General features: G+C 36.8%; 1 protein-coding gene across 1 annotated transcript; it reads right to left on the bottom strand.

Moving 5' to 3' along the window:
• Nucleotides 1-692: 692 nt before the first annotated feature.
• Nucleotides 693-19,835, bottom strand: LOC143383312 (uncharacterized). Its single transcript, XM_076837721.2, has 4 exons — nt 19,417-19,835; nt 18,361-18,425; nt 16,676-16,889; nt 693-3,076 (listed from the first exon to the last, which is right to left on the bottom strand). The coding sequence occupies exon 4, from the start codon at nt 2,491-2,493 to the stop codon at nt 1,264-1,266; it is 1,230 nt and encodes a 409-aa protein (XP_076693836.1). The 5' UTR covers nt 2,494-3,076; nt 16,676-16,889; nt 18,361-18,425; nt 19,417-19,835; the 3' UTR covers nt 693-1,263.
• Nucleotides 19,836-20,932: the final 1,097 nt, after the last annotated feature.

The raw sequence follows: 20,932 nt of genomic DNA on the forward strand, positions 1-20,932 counted from the left end.
TGTTTACACAAACCTGGATATGATGGTGACTCATGCCTATAATCCCAGCAGCGTAGAAAGCTTAGCCAGGAGGATTCAAAATCAGCCTCAGCACTTTAGTGAAGCCCTAAGCAACTTAGCAAGACCATATCTCAAAATACAGAAAAGGGCTGGGGATGTGACTCAGTAGTTAAATGCCCCTTGGATCAATTCCTGGTACAGGAAAAAAAAAGTTTCACAAAAAAGCATTTATCTATAACTAACGCTTAAGGTACAGGGGTTGGTTAGTGTTGATTTTATTTAGATTCACAAGGGTATCTCTACAATATATTCATCACTTCAGTTTTCTTCATTCTGTATGATTTTTCATATCTTTCACTGTTAATATACATACAAATTTAATTTGTACTTGACTGCTAGAGAGTATTCTACTCTATGACTATCACATTTTATATATCTATTTCACAAGCAACAGACATCTGTTTCCGATTTCTGGCTACCATTTTTCATGCTGCAATGAACAGACACATTATACTCCCTGTGTACATGTGTTAGTGTTTTGGGTATATGTATATATATTTAAAAGTAGAATTGTTGAGTCTTCTGGAATATAATTTAGAAATTCTTTCCTACCCTAAGGTTTTAAAAACACTCTTGTATAAAATTTATATTATTGTTTTGCTTTTTGCATTCCAGCATTCAATAGTTTTGGATTTCATAATAAATAAATATTTTAATGAATAATGACAGAGGTCGCTTATTTTTCCAAATGAAGAAATCAATTACCCTGAGATCATTTTAAAAATAATCCCTAAATTTGGGATGCCACCTTTATGAATGACCAATTACCCACAAATTCAGGCTTAATGGATTCAGTACTCTGCCCCAACCTCAATTTTCTACAACTGCATCAACACCAAATACTTTGATGATTAGTTTTACAAAGTACACATATAGCAAAGCACATATCAAAAAAATAATTGTCTCTCAATTTCAAGTCCTTTTCTCTCATATAGTTGTCTTAATGTATCTCATAGGACTCCCAGAAACAAGCTAGTTGGTCTCCGTAACTGGATTCTAACTCAACAAGAATGCTCATAAAAGTACAATAATATTTATTGTGGAAGCTTTTTGCCCTGCTACTTCTTATTAAACATCTTTGTATTTTGAGTTGCTGCAGGATTTCCCACATTTTGTGTCACTTTAATGTAAAATGAGTTTTTTGATATTATTAAGTATAAATTCTGATTAAGTTTTTTCTGTATCCAAGGCCTTCACAGAGCTTTAATGAGTATGAATTCTCTGGTGTCTAATGTGATGTGACTTCTGGCTGAAAGATTTCCCACATTCGCTACATTGATAAGGTTTTTCACCAGTATGGATTCGCATGTGTAGAGCAAGAGTTGAGAACTGAGAAAAGGCTTTCCCACATTCATTGCAACCATAGGGTTTCTCACCTGTGTGGCTTCTCATATGTACAGTAAGAGATGAGCTTTGACAGAAGGCTTTCCCACATATTTTACATTCATATGGTTTATCACCTGTATGGATTCTCACATGTACAATAAGTGATGTGATTCGAGAAAAGGCTTTTCCACATTTATTACATTCATAGGGTTTCTCTCCCGTATGAATATTGTGATGTTTAATGAGGTATTGCTTCTGCCTGAAGATTGTTCCACATTCATTACATTTATAGGGTTTCTCTCCAATATGAATTTTCTCGTGCTCTGTGAGATTTGATTTGCCACTGAAGGCTTTTCCACATTCCTTACAACTGTATGGTTTCTCTCCGGTATGACTTCTCTGGTGTCTAATGAGGCTTGACTTCTGAATGAAAGCTTTCCCACACCCTTTACATTCATAAGGTTTCTCTCCAGTATGTATTCTCTGATGGATAATGAGGTTTTCCTTCTGGCTAAAGGCTTTCCCACACTCATTACATTTAAAGGGTTTCTTTCCACTATGGATGTTCTGATGTTTAATAAGGTACTGCTTCTGGCTGAAGGCCCTTCCACATTGATTACATTCAAAAGGTTTTTCTCCAGTATGAATTTTCTCATGCTCACTGAGATATGATTTTCCATTAAAAGCTTTGCCACAATCCTTACATGCATATGGTTTGTTTCCTGAATGATTTCTCTGGTGTTTAATGAGGATTGGCATCTTAATAGAAGTTTTCCCACTTTCATAAGATTTCTCTCCAGTATGATGTTTCTGATGAGAAAGGAAGTTTCTCTTTTGGCCAAAGGCTTTTCCACACTTATTACACTTATAGGATTTCTTTCCTGAATGACTTTTCAAATGTAGAGTAAGTGATGAGACCCGAGAGAACACTTTACCACATTCAGTACATTCATGTGATTTTTCTCCAGTATGCATGTTCCTTTGCTCTATCAAGTTTTCTTTCAGGCTAAAGTTTTTTTTACACTCATAAGGTTTCTGATCAGTATGAATTTCATCATGCTGAAGTAGATCTGAATCAGGCTGAAGACTTTCCAACATTCCTGTCATACACAGGACAATTCTCCTAGGTTTCCCTTTTTCCTTGTAGCTACTGAAATGCAGTAAGGATGAAAGCTTTTCCACGTTTCACTAAACTTGTGTGATTTCTTTTCAGTATTCTCAGGTATCTAACAAATTTGAGCTAATGATGGGAGATTTTTCTCACACTGATATATCCTGAGATGATTATAAAAAGGAATGAGATATAGCATTCTTTTTGTATTAATGGTTCTTTCTTTCTTTCTTTTTTTTAGTTTTAGGAGGATACAATATTTTTATTTTATTTTTATGTGTTGCTGAGGATTGAACCCAGTGCCTCATGCATGCCAGGCAAGCACTCTACAACTGAGCCACAACCCTAAGTCAATGGTTCTTTCTTATACTGCTTCTTGCATATTTAAGCATAAATTATGTTTCAAATTCTTAAACTGAGTCCCATACACAGAAGTGTAGTCTTGAAGAATCAATGCTGTGCTCCAAGGAAATACTATTTTGTTTCCTCAGTCTATATTTTTCACAGAGAACAATGAGACTTCACTCTCAAGTCTTTCACGTTGTATCTTTATTTGTTTATAAACTTCTCAGGTTTATTCTAAAAAAAAAAAAAAAAAAAATCATCATGGAAAAACAGTTAACAAGTGCCTGTGCCTGGCATGTAGTAAACATCTGATAAATTAGCTTATCATTATCAACAACATCACTAACTAGGTAAATTGCTTTTCAAAGTGAAAGCATAGTGAATTTTCCCACAATCATTAATATAATTTTAGAAAAGTGCTTTTAAAATAGACTATTCCAGAGTAGTCATCAGTATAAAAGTTCAAACACATATAACATTCATAGGTATATACATCTTTTCTTTTAAATGTAACCCTACACACACCATGAACAGTAAAATAAGAGAAAATGTAAAAACTAGGCAATTATTACAATGAAGGGCAAATAGAAGATTGGAAGAATGTAGGATAAGAGTAAAACATAAAATGAACAGAGAGAATATAAATAAGGCATTTATTTCTACATCTTAATGAAATTCCACTAAAATTTAAAAAAAAAAAAAGGTGAAGGTAAGCAAATACAAAAACTAAAAGGTTGAGACCCCCAAGTGAACAAAGTATTGGGGAATTCTAGAAGGAAAGAAAATGGAGAACTACAACTCAAGGGGACGAGTAAATGTTTACATATAGAATAGGCTGGATTCCCACAACATTGGTGGTTGCCAGGTATCTACAGATGAATGGATTCTTTTCTGAAAAAAGGATAATCCAAAGTTGGGGTTATGGCTCAGCAGTAGAGTGTTTGCCTAGCATGCATGAGGCACTGGGTTCGACCCTCAGCAACACATAAAAAATAAATAAAATAGGGGCTGAAGTTGTGGCTCAGCTGTAGAGTGCTTGCCTAGCATGTGTGAGATGACACTGGGTTCGATTCTCAATACCATATAAAAGTAAGTAAATAAAATAAAGGTCTATCAATAACTAAAAAAGGGCTGGGGATGTGGCTCAAGCGGTAGCACGTTCACCTGGCATGCGTGCGGCTCGGGTTCGATCCTCAGCACCACATACAAACAAAGATGTTGTGTCCGCCGAAAACTAAAAAATAAATATTAAAAAAATTCTCTCTCTCTCTCCTCTCTCTTAAAAAAAAAAAAAACAAAAAAAACCTCTCTCCTCTCTCTTAAAAAAAAAACAACTAAAAGAATATTCAAAAATAAGTAAATAAAAAAAAATAAAGGTATTAAGTCCAACTACAACTAATGAAACCCCAACAAAATAATTAAAAAAGAATCATCCATGAAAATACTTACAGACACTATCTGGAGTAATAAAAAAAAAAAAAAAAAAAAAAAACAAAAAAAAAAAACCCTAGAGGGATTGGGTTTGTGGCTCAGTGGTAGAGCACTTGCCTAGCACGTGTGAGGCCCTGGGTTTGATTCTCAGCATCACATATAAATAAATGAATAAAATAAAAGTCCATCAATGTCTAAAAAACAATAAATTTTTTTTATAATTTTATTTTTTAATTTATTTTTATGTGATGCTGATGCTCTGGGGAGCCTTTTTATTGTGAGAGGAGGGAGAAAATACTTGGGATTGAACCCAGAGGCACTTTACAACTGAGCTGTATACACAGCCTTTTTTTTTTTTTTTTTTTTACTTTTTATTTTGAGATAGAGTTTCACTAAATTGCTTAGGGCCTCTTTGCTGAGGCTGGCCTCAAACTAACAATCCTTCTGCCTTAGCCTTCTGAGTTGCTGTGATTACAGGTGTGCACCACCACACCCAGCTCCCTTTCCTATCCCTTCTAAAGAACACATGCCTGTTACACTGAGTGATATGTCTGAAATCTTTCTGGCATACTTGCAAAAATCAAGGTTTAAAGAGGGGCCATTACACTGCCTCAATTTCATGGAAGGCCCAGCTCTGTAATGAAAGGAATAAAGAGAGTAATGATTGGATGGTCCAACAACTATTAAGAGTAGAAAGGAAATTTGAACAAAAATGAATGCAGGGGGCTTGGATTGTGGCTCAGTGGTAGAGCGCTTGCCTAGCATGTATGAGGCACTGGGTTCAATTCTCAGCACTGCATATAAATAAAGTAAAATAAAGGTATTGTGTCCATCTATAATTAAAAAAAAATTTAAATGAATGCAGAAAATTTTCAAAGAATACAAGAAAATCTGTCAGAATTACAGATTGAATCTATGTATTGAACAGGCCCACTAAGTACAAAGAACATTCCATTTAAAAGGAATCTACCTTGGCTGGGCACTGTAATCCCAGTTGACTTTAAAGCTCCTACTCATTATACCTACAGAGTTGGACTTGAAGACCTTGAAATTGAACCCATCTATAACTGTATAACTAGAGACTGTGCTTTTTTTATCTAGTTGCAATTTGAGGCTCACATGTGCTATCAACAAAGTATACATATAATTAATGATCTACCCTCACCAAAGAAATACACCCAAAAAACTATCTTTGCATTTAAACTTGGTTATTATAGTGTTTTAATTATCAATATTATCATTTCTGTGTAAAAACTGTCATTAGCATCAATTTCTGTTTTCATTTGTTTGCTTTCAGCAGGCCTGATATACGGATACCCAACTCTTCTGTAAAGAGCCTTTTTCTTGCTCTCTCCCAAAACATTTGTTTTTCATCCTTCAACATCATCCTGATCTTTGTCAGAATTCTATCCTTATTCTCTCATAAACCATTTTAAGAACTGAGTCTGGTAAATGCACTGTCACTCATATTAATGCTTTAATTTTCATAATTTGGAGAAAAAAATGGCCTCAACCCATTCACATATCATAAGTGAAAATTCATTTAAAACAAATCATGGATCGAAAACACTACAACTATTAAAGTAAAAGAAAAAAAAATGATAGATTTCATCAAAAGTTCAAAACTAATGCTCCTGAATTACAAGCAACAATAAATGTTGGCAAGGACATGGGGAAAAAGATACACTCATATATTGGTGGTGGGATTGCAAATTGGGGCAACCACTATGGAAAGCAATATAGAGATTCCTAAGAAAACTTGGAATGGAACCACCATTTGACCCACTCCTAGGTTTATACCCAAAGGACTTAAAATCAGCATACTATAGTGAGGCAGCCACATCAATGTTTATAGCAGCTCAATTCACAATAGCTAAACTATGGAACCAACCTATGGTGCCTTTTAACAGATGAATGGATAAAGAAACCGAAGTATAGGGCTGGGGTTGTGGTTCAGTAGTAGAGTACTCACCTAACCTGTGTAAAGACCTGGGTTCAATCCTCAGCACTACATAAAAATAAACAAAATAAAGGCAATGTGTCCAACTACAACTAAAAAATAAATATCACCCCCCCAAAACCTGAGGTATATATACAGAATAGAATATTATTCAGCCTTGAAGAATGAAATTATAGCATTTGCTGGTAAACGGATGGAACTGGAGAATATTATACTAAGCGATATAAGCCAATCCCAAGAAACAAAGGCTAAATGTTTTCTCTGATATGCAGATGCTAATTCACAATGGGGGCAGGGAAGAACAGAGGTATTTTGGTCTAATTCAGAGCTGAATGAAGGGAGGGACAGAGGTATGGGGGTAGGAATGATAGTAGAATGAATTGGACATTATTACCCTAATGCATATATGATTACACGACCTGTACAACTCTACATCATGTACAACCAGAGGAATAAGAAGTCTCCAGGCTGGGGATGTGGCTCAAGCGGCAGCGTGCTTGCTTGGCATGCGCAGGACACTGGGTTTGATCTTCAGCACCACATTAAAAAAAAAAAAAAAAAAAAAGTAAAACTAAACATGTTGTGTCCACCAAAAACTAAAAAGAATAAATAAATATTAAAAATTCTCTCTCTCTCAAAAAAACTTACACTCCATTTATGTAGTATGAATCAAAATGCACTCTACTGTCATGTATAACTAATTAGAACAAATAAAAGAAAAAGATGGAAGAACATTACAAAACAACAACAAAACTAATGCTCCTCAAAAACAGTGAAGAAAATGAAAGGGCAAGCCATAAGCTGGGAAAACTTTAATCTTGAAAAATACACAAACCAACCCTGGCTGGCTGCATGGAGGAAGGGGAGCAAAGCGATAAACAACATTTAAAAGAATTTACAAACAGAAAGCCTGCACTGCAGAACATTCTCAGCCAAATATTCCATGAGGAGGAAATGAAAAACAATGAGGAACATCAGCAAAGGGAAGAACTACACTAAAGGAAAAGCCAATCAAAGAAGAAACCAAGTTAAAAAATAAAAAATAAACCAAAATGACCGGGAATACAAACCATATTTCAATAATAAACCTGAATGTTAATGGCCTAAACTCATTAGTTAAAAGACATAGACTGGCATATTGGATTTAAAAAAAAAAAAATAGAGAAGACCTGACAATATGCTGCCTTCAACAGACTCATTGCTTAGGAAAAGGATGGGAAAAAACACATAACTCAATCACTCACATGGATCATGTAAACAAGCAGGAGTTTCCATGTGCATATCAGATAATGCAGACTTCAAACCAAAGTTAGTCAGAAGGGATAAAGAAGGTCAATTCATACTGTTTAGGGAATCATACATCAACAAGACACAATAATAAGAAATATCAATCCCCCAAACAATGCAGCAATCACATATATCAAACAAACCCTCCTCCAATTTTAAGAAAATATACCAAAACACAATAATAACGGGTGACTTTAACACACCTCTTTCACCACTGGATAGATCTTCCAAACAAAAAATGAACAAAGACACAATAGAACTCAATAATACAACCAATAATTTAGACTTAACCAGCATATATAGAATACTTCTTTCATCAACAAGTGAATATATTTTTTTCTTAGCAGTGAATGGATCCTTCTCTAAAATAAACCATGTTATTCCACAAAGCAAGTATTAGCAAATATAAAAAAACAGAGATTCTACCCTGTATTCTATCAGACCATAATGGAATAAAATTAGAAATCAATGATAAAATACAAAATAGAAGCTACTTCAACACCTGGAGACCAAACAATAGCTACTGAATGACGCATGGATAACAGAAGACATCAGGGAGGAGATTTAAAAAAAGAAGAAAAAGTCAACAAATAAACAACCTGACATTTCATCTTAAAGCCTTAGAAAAAGAAGAACAAACCAATTCCAAAAGTAGAAGGCAAGGAAATAATCAAAATCAGGGCTGAAATCAATGAAATTGAAATAAAAGAAACAATTGAAAAAATTAACACAAAACAAAAAGCTGATTTTGTTAAAAAAATTAATAAAATTGATAAATGCTTAGCCACCCTAAGGAAAAGGAGAGAGAAAACTCAAATTGCTAAAATTCGTGATGAAAAAGGAAAAATCATGACAGACACTACTGAAATACAGAAGATAATTAGAAACTACTTTGAAAATTTACATAGTAAAATAGAAAATCTCAAATACACGGACAAAATTTCTAGAGGCATATGATTTGCCCAAACTGAATCAGGAGGACATACACAATTTAAACAGATCAATTTCAAACATGGAGACAGAAGACACCATGAAAAGCCTCCCAATCAAGAAAAGCCTGGGACCAGATGGATTCTCAGCCAAGTTCTACACGACCTTCAGAGGAGAATAAATACTGATACTTCTCAAATTAAAAACAGAAAAGGAAGGAACCCTTCCAAACTCATTCTATGAAGCTAGTATTACCCTGACACCAAAACCAAAGACACATGAAGAAAACTTCAGACCAATATCCCTGAAGAACATAGACCCCAAAATTCTTTTAAAAAAAATTTATGTTTTAGGTGTAGATGGTCACAACACAATGCCTTTATTTTTTTTTTATTTTTTTTTTAAAGAAAGAGTGAGAGAGAGTGAGAAAGAGGGAGAGAGAGAGAATTTTAATATTTATTTATTTTTTTTTTAGTATTTGGCGGACACAACATCTTTGTACGTGGTGCTGAGGATCGAACCCAGGCCGCACATATGCCAGGCGAGCGCGCTACCGCTTCAGCCACATCCCCAGCCCCATGCCTTTATTTTTTATGTGGTGCTGAGGATCAAACCCAGGTTCTGCCAGTGCTAGGCGAGCGTTCTACGGCTGAGCCACAATCCCAGCCCCATTTTTTTTTTTTATTTTTTAGTTTTAGGTGGACACAATATCTTTATTTTATTTTTATGTGGTGCTGAGAATGGAACCCAGTGCCTCATGCATGCTAGGAGAGCATGCTACCACTTGAGTCACATCCCCAGCCCCCAAAAATTCTTAATAAAGGCCCATGTGGTGACACATACCTGTAATCCCAGTGGCTCGGGAGGCTGAGGCAGGAAGATTGCAATTTCAAAGCCAGTCTCAGCAAAAGCAAGGTGCTAAGAAACTCAGTGAGACACTGTCTTTAAATAAAATACAAAATAGGGATGGGGATGTGGCTCAGTGATTGAGTGCCCTGATTTCAATCCCTGGTACCAAAAAAAAAAAAAAAAAAAAAAAAAAAAAAAATCTGGCAAATTGCATACAAAAACATTAAAAAGATAGTGTACTATGATCAAGTGGGATTCATCCTAGGGATGCAAGGTTAGTTCAACATATGGAAATCAATAAACATAATATATCATATCAATAGACTTAAAGACAAGAATCACATGATTATCTCAATAGATGCAAAGAAAGCATTTGACAAAATACAACACCTCTGCATGTTCAAAATACCAGAGAAACTAGGAATAGTAGGAACATATGTCAATATTGTAAAAGCTATCTACGCTAAGCCCGAGGCCAACATCATTCTAAATGGAGAAAAGTTGAAAGCATTCTCTCTAAAAACTGGCAAGACAGGGATGTCCTTTTTCACCACTTCTATTCAACACAGTCCTTGAAACTCTAGCTAGAGCAATCAGACAGACAAATGAAATTAAAGGGACACTTATAGGAAAAGAATTCAAACTATCACTATTTGCAGATGACATGATTCTATATTTAGAAGACCAAAAACCTCTACTAGAAAACTTCTAGAATAAATGAATTCAGTAAAGTAGCAGGATATAAAAATTAATACCCATAAATCAAATGCATTTCTATATATAAGCGATGAATCTACTGAAAGAGAAATTAGGAAAACCACCCCATCATAAGAGCCTCAAAACAACAACAACAAACTAAACTTGGGAATCAATCTAACAGAAGAGAAACAATGAAGGAACTTTGGTTTGTGGTGACGGTGGTGAGGGAAGTGAGGGGAGGGGTGGGACTGTGGGGATGGGAAGGATGGTAGAATGAGACAGACATTATTACTCTCTCTATATGTGTGATTACACTACTGGAGTGACTCTGAACCATGTACAGCCTGAGGAATGAGAAGTTGTACTCCACCTGTGTACAAAATGTCAAAATGCATTCTACATCATGTACAATTAATTAGAATAAAAAATAAATAAAAAATGCACATACACACTCAATTAAAAAAAATTAAAAGGACTGCCAACCCAAGTGAGAGTGCAAAGCAACCATAACACTCTCACATTGCTGGTCATAATGAAAAATGGCATAGCCACTTTGGAAAACTGTTCTATATCTTGATTTTAGCATTGGTTGTATATTTATACACAATTAGCAAAATTTATCAAATATTTAAGGTGGTGACTTATTTTATGTAAATTATATTTCAAGTTGAAAAGGCAAATCCTTCTACATTAGTGCTCTACAATAATCATGAATGATTTAATGATAACCTAGTTTATGCTCAAGACTGCAGACAGGAAGGATAAAATGCTGCCTTTTCTCTGAGTCTCATGTATGTGGCAGACATCAAAATGACAATATGAATATGTTATTATACAATTACGATCCAAGTTGCTCAGAAGCTATGATATGTGATGGGAAGCAGAAACTGGAGAGTTTGGGCTAGAAGCAATAGGAATGTCTTAATAAAAACGAAGCTCAAAGTGGGGTACAGTAATGCTAGTTACTTGGGGGGCTGATACAATAGGATTATGAGGACAGTCTGGGCAATTCAGTGAGACTCTCAAAAACTAAAAATAGCTGGGAATGTAGCTCAGCGGTTGAATACTCCTAGGTCTAATTCTAGTACCACTAAGTAAGTAAGTAAGTAAATAAATAAAAAAGAAGCAGCTCAAGGTTAAATGAAGAATAGAACCTTATTAGATGAACCAAAAGTAAAGGTACAAAGAAGCTCCTGTCCACCTATGAGGCTCATGTCAAACCCATGAAAAAGGTGCAAATGATATTACTTAAAACTAAAACAATAATTATAATCATCAACTGTGGTAGAGAAAAGATTGAAAATATACTAATATCCCCATTACCTCCAGTGGAGTGTAAATAGCTATTGTTTAAATAAATCAAAGATTAGAGACTGGAATGTGGCCCGGTATAGAGTGCTTGCCTAGTGTGATGAGGTTCTGAGGCCCTGAGTTCAATCCACAAATCAAGGATCAAGACTAAAAAAAATGTGGGGCTGGGGTTGAGGCTCAGCAGTAGAGCGCTCGCCTAGCATGGGCGAGGCCCTGGGTTCAATCCTCAGCACCACATAAAAATAAACAAATAAAGGTATTGTGTCCAACTACAATTAAAAAATTTTTTAAAAGTCTAAAAAAAATTTATGAAAATAAAGGTAGGTAACCCAGAAAGCTTTCCAGATTTTCCAGAAGAAAAAACATGCGCAAAACAAGCAGAGTCAAAAGATTCTATAGATAAATATGGGACAGAATATAAAACACAATTTATAAAAGAACTGGGCTGGGGATGATGCTCCATGGTAGAGTACTTGCCTAGCATACATGAGGCCCTGAGTTTGATCCTCAGCATTATAACAACAAAAAGAACCAACACCAGCCATATTGTTCATGCCAATAAATGCAATTAGAGCAAATATGACTATAAAAAAGGACTATGATAAGCTATGTAGAGTATTCTCAGGCCCTATCCCACATCTCTTCTGTCAGACAATCTGAGGTTGGGGTCCAAACAATCTGTATTTAACATGATTTACATGCCTGTGTTTAGCAATTCCTCATATAGCAAAATCCACCTATCCTCTCTCTACGTAAGACATGTAACTAAAACAATATGTATTAGAGATGCTGAAAATAATATATACAATGAAGATAAAATAAAGAAGATACAAAAGCACATTAATAATGGAGAAAACAATTTCTCTCAATTTATGAAAACAAATTTATAAGAACATATAAAAAAATAATATAATAAAAAAAATAAGCCAAGTCCAATGGTTCATGCCTATAATCCCAGTGATCTGGGAGGCTGAGTCAAGCAGGAGGATTGCAAGAGGACGTTAAATTAAAAAACCAGCCTCAACGACTTAACTGGAACCTCAGCAATGTACAGAGACCCTATCTCAAATAAAAGTAAGTTTGGGCTGTGGTTGTAGCTCAGTGCTAGAGCACTTATCTATCAAGTAGGAGGCACTAGGTTCAATTCTTAGCACTATATATAAATTTAAAAGAAAAAGAAAAAAAGAATTTAACAAACTCTTTGGCTAAAAAAGGATATTTTAATAAACTTCAAAATAATGACAAATATTACTCATGAAAACAAAGCACAGTAGAAACTATGGAACATATTTGAACAAATGCTTAGAGAAGAACCTTTAGAATAAATCTTTCCAATATTTAAAGAAGAAATAACAACAACAAAAAAGAAAATTAACAAAAAGAAATTTAAAAAATTCATGAGTTGATTCTTCGGGAAAAATTTAAAAAGGAATAAAAGAATTAAAGAGAAAAAAAATAAAGGCAAAAACCTAGTAAAAATAACCTCTAAAACTGAAAAATGTAAACAAAAAGAAAAAGAACAGAACAGAGACAATTATATTTCATTAACCCTAAGGCAGAGATGACTTAACATGTGAATTTCAGTAAAGTTTTTTTTTAACTTTTATTTTATTTTTTACACAATTTATTTATTTATTTATTTAACCATATGATTTATTTTTATTTTTTTTTAGTCATACATGACAGCAGAATGTATTTTGACATATAATACATACATGGAATGTACATAAATCAATCATATTGTCTATTCTATTCTGCTGCTCTTCCTATCCTCCTGACTCCTCCCCTCCTCTCCCATCCTTTCTCTCTATCCAATCTAATGTGACACGCTTTTTTATTTTTCTCATTACAACATCACATATGTATTCTGTATAACAATGAGGTTCTCCTTCCATCTTCTGTGCAACTCCCCTTCTCCCTCTTTTTCCCTCCCACCTCTCTTCCCTATTTAGTGGTAGTCTTCTTCTCATGTTCTTCCTCCCTATCCCATTTTGAGTCACCTCCCTTATATCAGAGAAGACATTCAGCATTTGTTTTTTAGGGATTGGCTAACTTCACTTAGCATAATCTGCTCTAATGCCATCCATTTGCCTGCAAATGCCATGATCTTGTTATTTTTCAGTACTGAGTAATATTCCATTGTGTATAAATGCCACATTTTTTAAAATCCATTCCTCTACTGAAGGGCATCTAGGTCGGTTCCACATTCTAGCTATTGTGAATTGTGCTGCTATAAACATTGATGTGGCTGTGTCCCTGTAGTATGCTCTTTTTAGGTCTTTTGGGTATAGTCCGAGAAGGGGAATAGCTGGGTCAAATGGTGGTTCCATTCCCAGCTTTCCAAGGAATCTCCATTATGCTTTCCAAATTGGCTGCACCAATTTACAGTCCCACCAGCAACTTTTATTATTTAGTTGTGGATGGACACAATACCTTTATTTTATTTTTTCGTGGTGCTGAGGATTGAACCCAGTACCTCATGCATGCTAGGCAAGTGCTCTACCTATGAGCCACAACCAACTCCTTCACTAAAGTTTTAATAGATATTAATAATATTATTATTGATTTTAAATTTCCCAAGTTACTTTTTTTTTTTGCGGGGGGGGGGGGGGCTGTGCTGGGAATTAACCCACATGTGCTCTATCACTGAGCTACATCCCCAGCCATTTTTATTTTGAGACAGGATCTCATAGCTGGCTTAGAACTTACAATCATCCTCCTACCTCAGCCTCCCAAATATCTAATTACTTAATATGGGAAAAAATGATATACAACAGATCAGGGCTTAATGTACTATATTCCTAATGAGAAAATAAAAGATTACTTATCCTTTGTAATTAAAGCCCCTCATATTGTTATAGGCATTACAATCAACATCCTTCATACACACATTAGAACTGAATTTTTCACACTATAAGTTACAAGGCTGAAGTAGTTAACATTATCTGAGTACCAGGTAAAATGGTCCTTTCAACAGTATTTTTCTTCTGGTTTAAAAAATATTTTCAAAATATCAATTAAAATGCTCTAAAGGAAAAGAAACTCTTCAATGTATCCTGTGTAAATGATGACCTATTAAAATGGGTTGGGGAAGAAACCACACTACCTATTTTATAAAGAGTTTTACTAGAACATACCCAAATTCATTTATTTTCTTATTGTCTATGACTACTTCAGTGCTACAATGCCTGAGCTGGGTAGTTTAACAGTAAACCCATGGCTTACAAAGTCTAAAACACTTATTGTCTGGCTCTTTACAGAAAGTGTGCTATCTCCCTGTTCTCAGTGTGTCCTCTTTTTTCCAACTGTCACTGTTGCCAGGCACGGTTGTGCACGCCTGTAATCCCAGCAGCTTGGGAGGATGAGGCAGGAGGACTGTAAATTCAAAGTCAGCCTCAGCAACTTAGAGAGGCCCTAAGCAACTCTGTGAGACCCTGTCTCTAAATAAAATATAAAAAGGGATCGGGATATGGCTCAGTGGTTAAGTGCCCCTGGGTTCAATCCTCTGTACCAAAAAAAAAAACCCCAAAACAATAATAAACAAAAACAAACAAATGGCATTGTTAAAACAGCTCTAATCACAACTATTCACTAGGCAACCTAGAAGGACCCCTAATCCTTAAAGAACCTCAAAGACCAAAGTTACCATACAAATCTGTACAATTCTCCACATGACTGTTATATGACAAGAAATCAACTCCTGCATTCCTTAAACTAGTATAGTTAAGGTTCATTGTAGTCACTTAGCTTTACATAATTAGTACACTTATTAGTCCTCTCACTGCTTTACCCACCATGTCTCAGAGATGCCTAACAAATGTTAATTAGTGATCTGTGCCTCTCTTGAACAGCTGATTCACATATTTAACTGCCTTCTCAACATCTCTATTTAGATTTCTACTAGGTATTTAGTTTACTTCCCCAAACCAATTCCTCCTGAATTCTTCTATCTTTAAATAGCAACCTAATCTCCCAGTTTCTCAGGCATACTTCTCTTTTTCTCAGATTACACACTCATTATACTATCATTTCTTTTTGGCTGTATCTTCAAAATATGCCCCAAATCTGGCCATGTCTCACCTCCTTATTGGGACCACCAAGGCCTAAGCCACATTATATCTTGTCTAGATCATTTACTACGTTCCTCATTGGTCTTGCTACTTTTGCTTTTATGTCTTCACAATTCTCAACAGAGCAGTCATAGTAATATTATCACAATAAATCAGGTCACTCACTGCTCTACCTAGAAGCCTTCTTCTATACTTACAGAGAATCGAGGGGCTAGAAATAAGGAGACACACTCTGAACTTCCTATCAAGTGTATGTATTAAATTTTAAGAATTATATTATTTCTTCTTAAAAGTAGCAGAAAAATGATCTAGTAGGATTAGTAATAAGTTCCAAAGTTGTAATATTATTAAAAGTCAAGCAGCAAGAAAATGTTAAACTATAATGACTCCAAGTAGGAAGACAAAAGGAAATGAAACTAATGGGATAAAATTCAATTCTGAGGCATTGAACAGTGAAAGGAGGGCAAAAAGACAGCAGTTAAATTTTAAAGAAAAGTATCTACACACTAGTTTTTATTAAAAATATTTTTAGTTGTAGATGGACACAATATTTTATTAATATTTATTATTTATTATTTTTTAAATATTTTTTAGTTATAGTTGGACATCTCTATTTTATTTATTTTTATGTGGTGCTGAGGATTGAACCCAGAGCCTCGCATGTGCTAGGCGAGTGCTCTACCGCTGAGCCACAATCCCAGCCTGTAACTTTATTTTTTTATATGGTACTGAGGATCGAACCCAGTGCCTCACATGTGTTAGGCAAGTGCTCTACCACTGACCACAAACCAGCCCTACACACTAGTTTTTGAAGAACTGAATGCTTAAGGAAATGAGTCTAAGTAACCAAAGAAAAGTAAAAAATGGAGAGTGTCAGTGAAAGGAGAACAAGTATGACAGAGGCTATAAAACTCAAGAAAATTGGCCGTGGGTGGTGGTGCACGCTTGTAATCCCAGTGGCTGGGGAGGCTGAGACAGGAGGATTGCGAGTTCAAAGCCAGACTTGAGGCACACTAAGCAACTCAATGAGACCCTGTCTCTAAATAAAAATACAAAATGAGGCTGGGGATGTGGCTCAGTGGTTGAGTGCCCCTGAATTCAATCCCTGGTAACAACAACAACAACAAAAAATCATAAAATTAAGGCTATAATTGAGAGACTAGTCTCTAAATTAGAGGTTAGAGAGGAAACAAATCTTCTAGAATCTGAGCAAAAGAAAGCAAAGAATCTAGAAACCCTCCCTGAATAACTATAATGAGCCTTTATCCGATTCATAACTGCCAGGTTCTCACTCACCTAGAGAACTCTTTATATTTCTTCTTGATCATCCATTGATCTTTTTGTTTTAACTGGTGACTTTAAACTTGTAAAGAGACAAAGTGACACAGAATCTGCAATTATGGTTGGGAGTCAAAGCAGCATGCTAGAATTCAGGCTGAGTTCTTAAAATCCTCAAAGGTTTTCAAAGATAAAGAGAATGCAGCTCCTGGAGATTCATGAAATATCTGGCCTGCAATAGATAACAAGGTTATTACGGTTTGGCTATGAAGTGACCAATCCCCCCAATAAGCCCTTGTGATAGACAATGCAGAAATGTTCAGAGGTAAAATGATTAGATTATGAGAGCTGTAGCCTAATCAGTGAATTAATCCACTCAATGGATTAATAACTTGAAAGGATTGCTATACTGGGTTGTTAACTGTAGGCATGTGGGATGTGGCTGGAAGAGATAGGTCACTGGTAGACTGTCCTTAGGGATTATATTTTTCACTCACAGCTCCTCATGCTCTGTTTCCTAGATGCCAAGGGCAGAGCAGGATTTCCTCTACCATGCCCTTCCCCCATGATGTTCTAACTCACCGTGGGCTCAGATCATTAGAATAAGGCCACCATGAACTGAACCTTTGAAACCATGAACTAAAATAAAACTTCTCCTCCTCTAAGTTATTCTTGTCAAATATTTTAGTCACAGCAACGAAAGCTGACTAACACATTATGATAAGGCTTGGGCACGTATATATATTAAGAGTACTTATAATTTCCATCTCAGGCTAAACCCATTATTCCATTTTAAAAAGTTCCACATATGCTGGGTGTGATGGCACATGCCTGCAATCCAGCTACTTGGGAGGACGAACCTGGAAGATAACAAGTTAAAGGCCAGTATGGGCAATTTAGGGAGTCCCTGTCTCAAAAAATAAAAAGGGCTGGGGGTATGGTAGTACACATCTGTAATCCCAGCGATTTAGGAGGATTCAAAGTCAGGATTAGCAACTCGGTGAGACCTTCAGCAACTTAGACATTATTTCAAAATAAAAAGTAAAAAAGTCTGGATATGTAGCTCAGTGATAAGCACCCCTGGTTCAATCCCTAGTTGTATAATATAAAACAAGGCTCTACATATTTCAGATATGGAAAACAGAAGATAACATTTTCAGAAACTATGAGTCTGAGTAATCATAGTCCTTCAGAATCACAACCTCAACAGGTTTTTAAAAAATATACATATTTTCAGTTATAAATGGACACAATACCTTTCTTTATTTATTTATTATGTGGTGCTGAGGATCAAACCCAGTGCCCCACATATGCTAGGCAAACACTCTACCACTGAGCTACAGCCCTCTCAACAAGTTTTATTAAGCAGGTATCACCCATGGCCTTGCTCTTGATTGAAATCAAATTTTTGGGTACCATTAACAACATTTCTCTTATAAATGTGAAGTCACCAACCTTGAGCAATATGGACAAAATATTAAGGAAATTATTCTGATAGTATTCATAGCTCAGAGCTCTTAAAAATTTTAGAGGCCTAAGTTTTATTAGGTTAGTTTACCCTAGGAGAAATTAAATGTAGTAAGTGTCCCATAATTATATGCCCATTCACTGATTCAGCAAATACATTTATCTAGTATGTGTTATGAAGAAAACTTGATTTTCAGTTTTTAATGGGTTATGACAGGGAAAAAGGTCAAACTTACTCAGAGGCTTTTCTCCTACTCAGATGGTGGGAACCTTAAAACCTGGCTTGACAGTGCTATGAGTGCTGAAACAGAGAATACAAAAGGGGGAGAATGAATGGAGGCAGATTGTAAGAGGCAGATATCAGTAAAATATTTTGGATGTAAAGACTCTGAAATTCCTTTCACTTTGAGGTGAAAAAGATGACCAAGGCCAAAAATGTAGGAACACCAATAACAGATGGACAAGGAGAAATAAGACCTGCCTTCTTTATAGCTTTTACTAGTTTTTTTAATATTTCAAAACTATTGTTTCTATAAGAGTTTTTGTACCCTGGTACTTTTTCATTTAATTGAGACTGTGGGTAGAAGAAAATTTGTTTCACTGGTTAGGACTCAAGACTTCTCTGCCCTTTGTGACAAACTAGGGAGTCTTAAATAGGTTCCTTGACCTTTCTTCACTAAAGGCAGGACAACTAGCTTTCCAATTCTGTGCCGTGCAAGCTACCTTTTAAAGCTATTCCTTAATTCAAGACTTCTCAAAGCAGGTCTACCAAAGTTTCTCCAAAGTATTAAAAAATTCTTCCTAGGAATCTAAACACCCAATAGCACATTATTCTGAAATATTTTTTTCTTTTTTAAAAAGGTAATGTTGATTTCATCTTCTACTCCACAATGGGTCTGTTTTTATATGACATTTTTAAAATTACCAACTTAGTTCCTTAGCCCTTTCCCTTTCTTATTTTCTAGAAAAGCGCACCTTTATTGTTTTAGAAACGAGAATAGGGAGGATTAGCGGTTACTTTTCATCCTCACGAACTTGGAACTATTTGCAACTCTGCAACCCCAAACTAACCCTCACACCCTTGGTCACCCACCCTCAAATACATCCCAGATTCCTCCAGCACCCCTGCCCCCATTCGCAAAAGCTCTGAACTCAGCAAGTCACAGGAGGCGACATCTGTCACTTCAGCCTCCCCAGGCCCTTCGCAGGCGCTGCGAACCCTCCCCTACAGCCTCCCTGGCCGGATTCAGGCCTTAGAAACCCCCGTCCTACAAGGCCGAGACCAAACTCACCAGCAGACAAAGACGACGATGGCGAGCCAGAAGTTCTGCGCCTGCGCACTCCTGAGGCGGGTTGGCGTTCCCAGAGGGCACCTGGGCTCCGCCACGCCGGGCTCTGAACCCGCCAGACCAACCGATTTTGGCGGGTCGTCTGCTTTTTTTTTTTAACCGTGGACTACATTTCCCATTAGTTTCGGTGGTTCGAGTAGCCTTTCCGCGAACTCTTTCTGCCAGAGCTTGTGAGACTGTCTCCCCGATGGCGGGGTGTAAGCAGACCGAGTCTCAGGACTTAGCTAATTCTATCTGCGTTTACCTCCGGGAGAGGGCAGTGGTGTCCCAACAATAATCGCAGCTCTGACAGGGTGGCCCAACGTTAAGAAGGGGCTCCTGGGGTCTTCCAGGCGCAGTTCGGTGATGTAGCAACTCCTTGGACCGCTCGAGCCTGGCGCCCTCACGTCTTTCGCGGCGCGGCTCCGAACTACATTTCCCAGAGGGCGCTGGGCCCTTGGCCCCTGCCCCTCCTCGCACGAGCCTTAGTGTCTGAACCGTTCTCTGCAGTTGCAAGCCGACGCGTTCCTGGGGAGGCCAAAGATGGAGTTTACAGCCCGGGCGGGGATTTAGAACGAGCCTTAAAGCCTGTTGGGTGAATGCGAGATGAGCTGTTGTGAAGTGGTGTGATTTTTATTTATTTATTTTTCCCCAGCGTGGCTGTAACACCCTTTGTGCGGATGTGAGAAGTATTATGTGGGCGTGCTTTAAGTCCCTTTGGTATGCTTGTTAATGTGTGGCCGTAGGTAACGCTGTACCTGTAGATGTGCGATAACTGTGGGAAGCGACTGTGTGCGCCCGCGCGCACGATTGATTGCGCCTCTTTGTGGGAAGGAATAGGGAGGGAGCTTTGTGACGCTGGGGCTGTGACTCTGTCTGTGGGCATGGTGACGGCAGCATTGCGTGGGAGATGAACAGGAGACTATGACTATGTGATATAGATACGTAGCCATACGTGGGAGCACATGACCACTCGGACCCTCGACAGTAAAGGAGCACTTTTCTGTGACGCCAAGTTTGAGAACAAGCCCCAGTCCACTACTAATAGCCCTCCCACTGTGAGGGGCAGGCTAACTAAGCTCTAAACTTGCCCTGAGCTGAGACTCAGGAAGGTTTGTACCTTGTTTCGTTTCCTATTTCTGTCCTCCAAAAGAGGTGCCCAGGGGCTGGGGATGTAGCTCAAGTGGTAGCGCGCTCGCCTAGCATGCGTGAGGCACTGGATTTGATTCTCAGCACCATATAAAAACAAAATAGATATTGTGTCCACCTAAAACTAAAAAATAAATATTAAAAAAAGAGGTATCCAGAGGGGAAGGAAATAATGGTTTTTAACATCTGAAACTTGTGTGTTATGTTGTTTAATGTTTTCTTTTTGTTCCTGAGATGCTTCATTTATTCAGGACATTTTCTTTTTTCTTAGAAATGTCAAAGACAGACTTATCAAGTAAGCTGGAATCTACTCTTTGGAAATATCTTCCTT

Source organism: Callospermophilus lateralis, chromosome 18, assembly GCF_048772815.1.
Source record: "Callospermophilus lateralis isolate mCalLat2 chromosome 18, mCalLat2.hap1, whole genome shotgun sequence".
NCBI classification, from domain to species: Eukaryota; Metazoa; Chordata; class Mammalia; order Rodentia; family Sciuridae; genus Callospermophilus; species Callospermophilus lateralis.

Excerpts from the sequence above, each read along its gene's own strand:
- LOC143383312 (XM_076837721.2), bottom strand. The coding sequence starts at position 2,493 with ATGACAGGAATGTTGGAAAGTCTTCAGCCTGATTCAGATCTACTTCAG.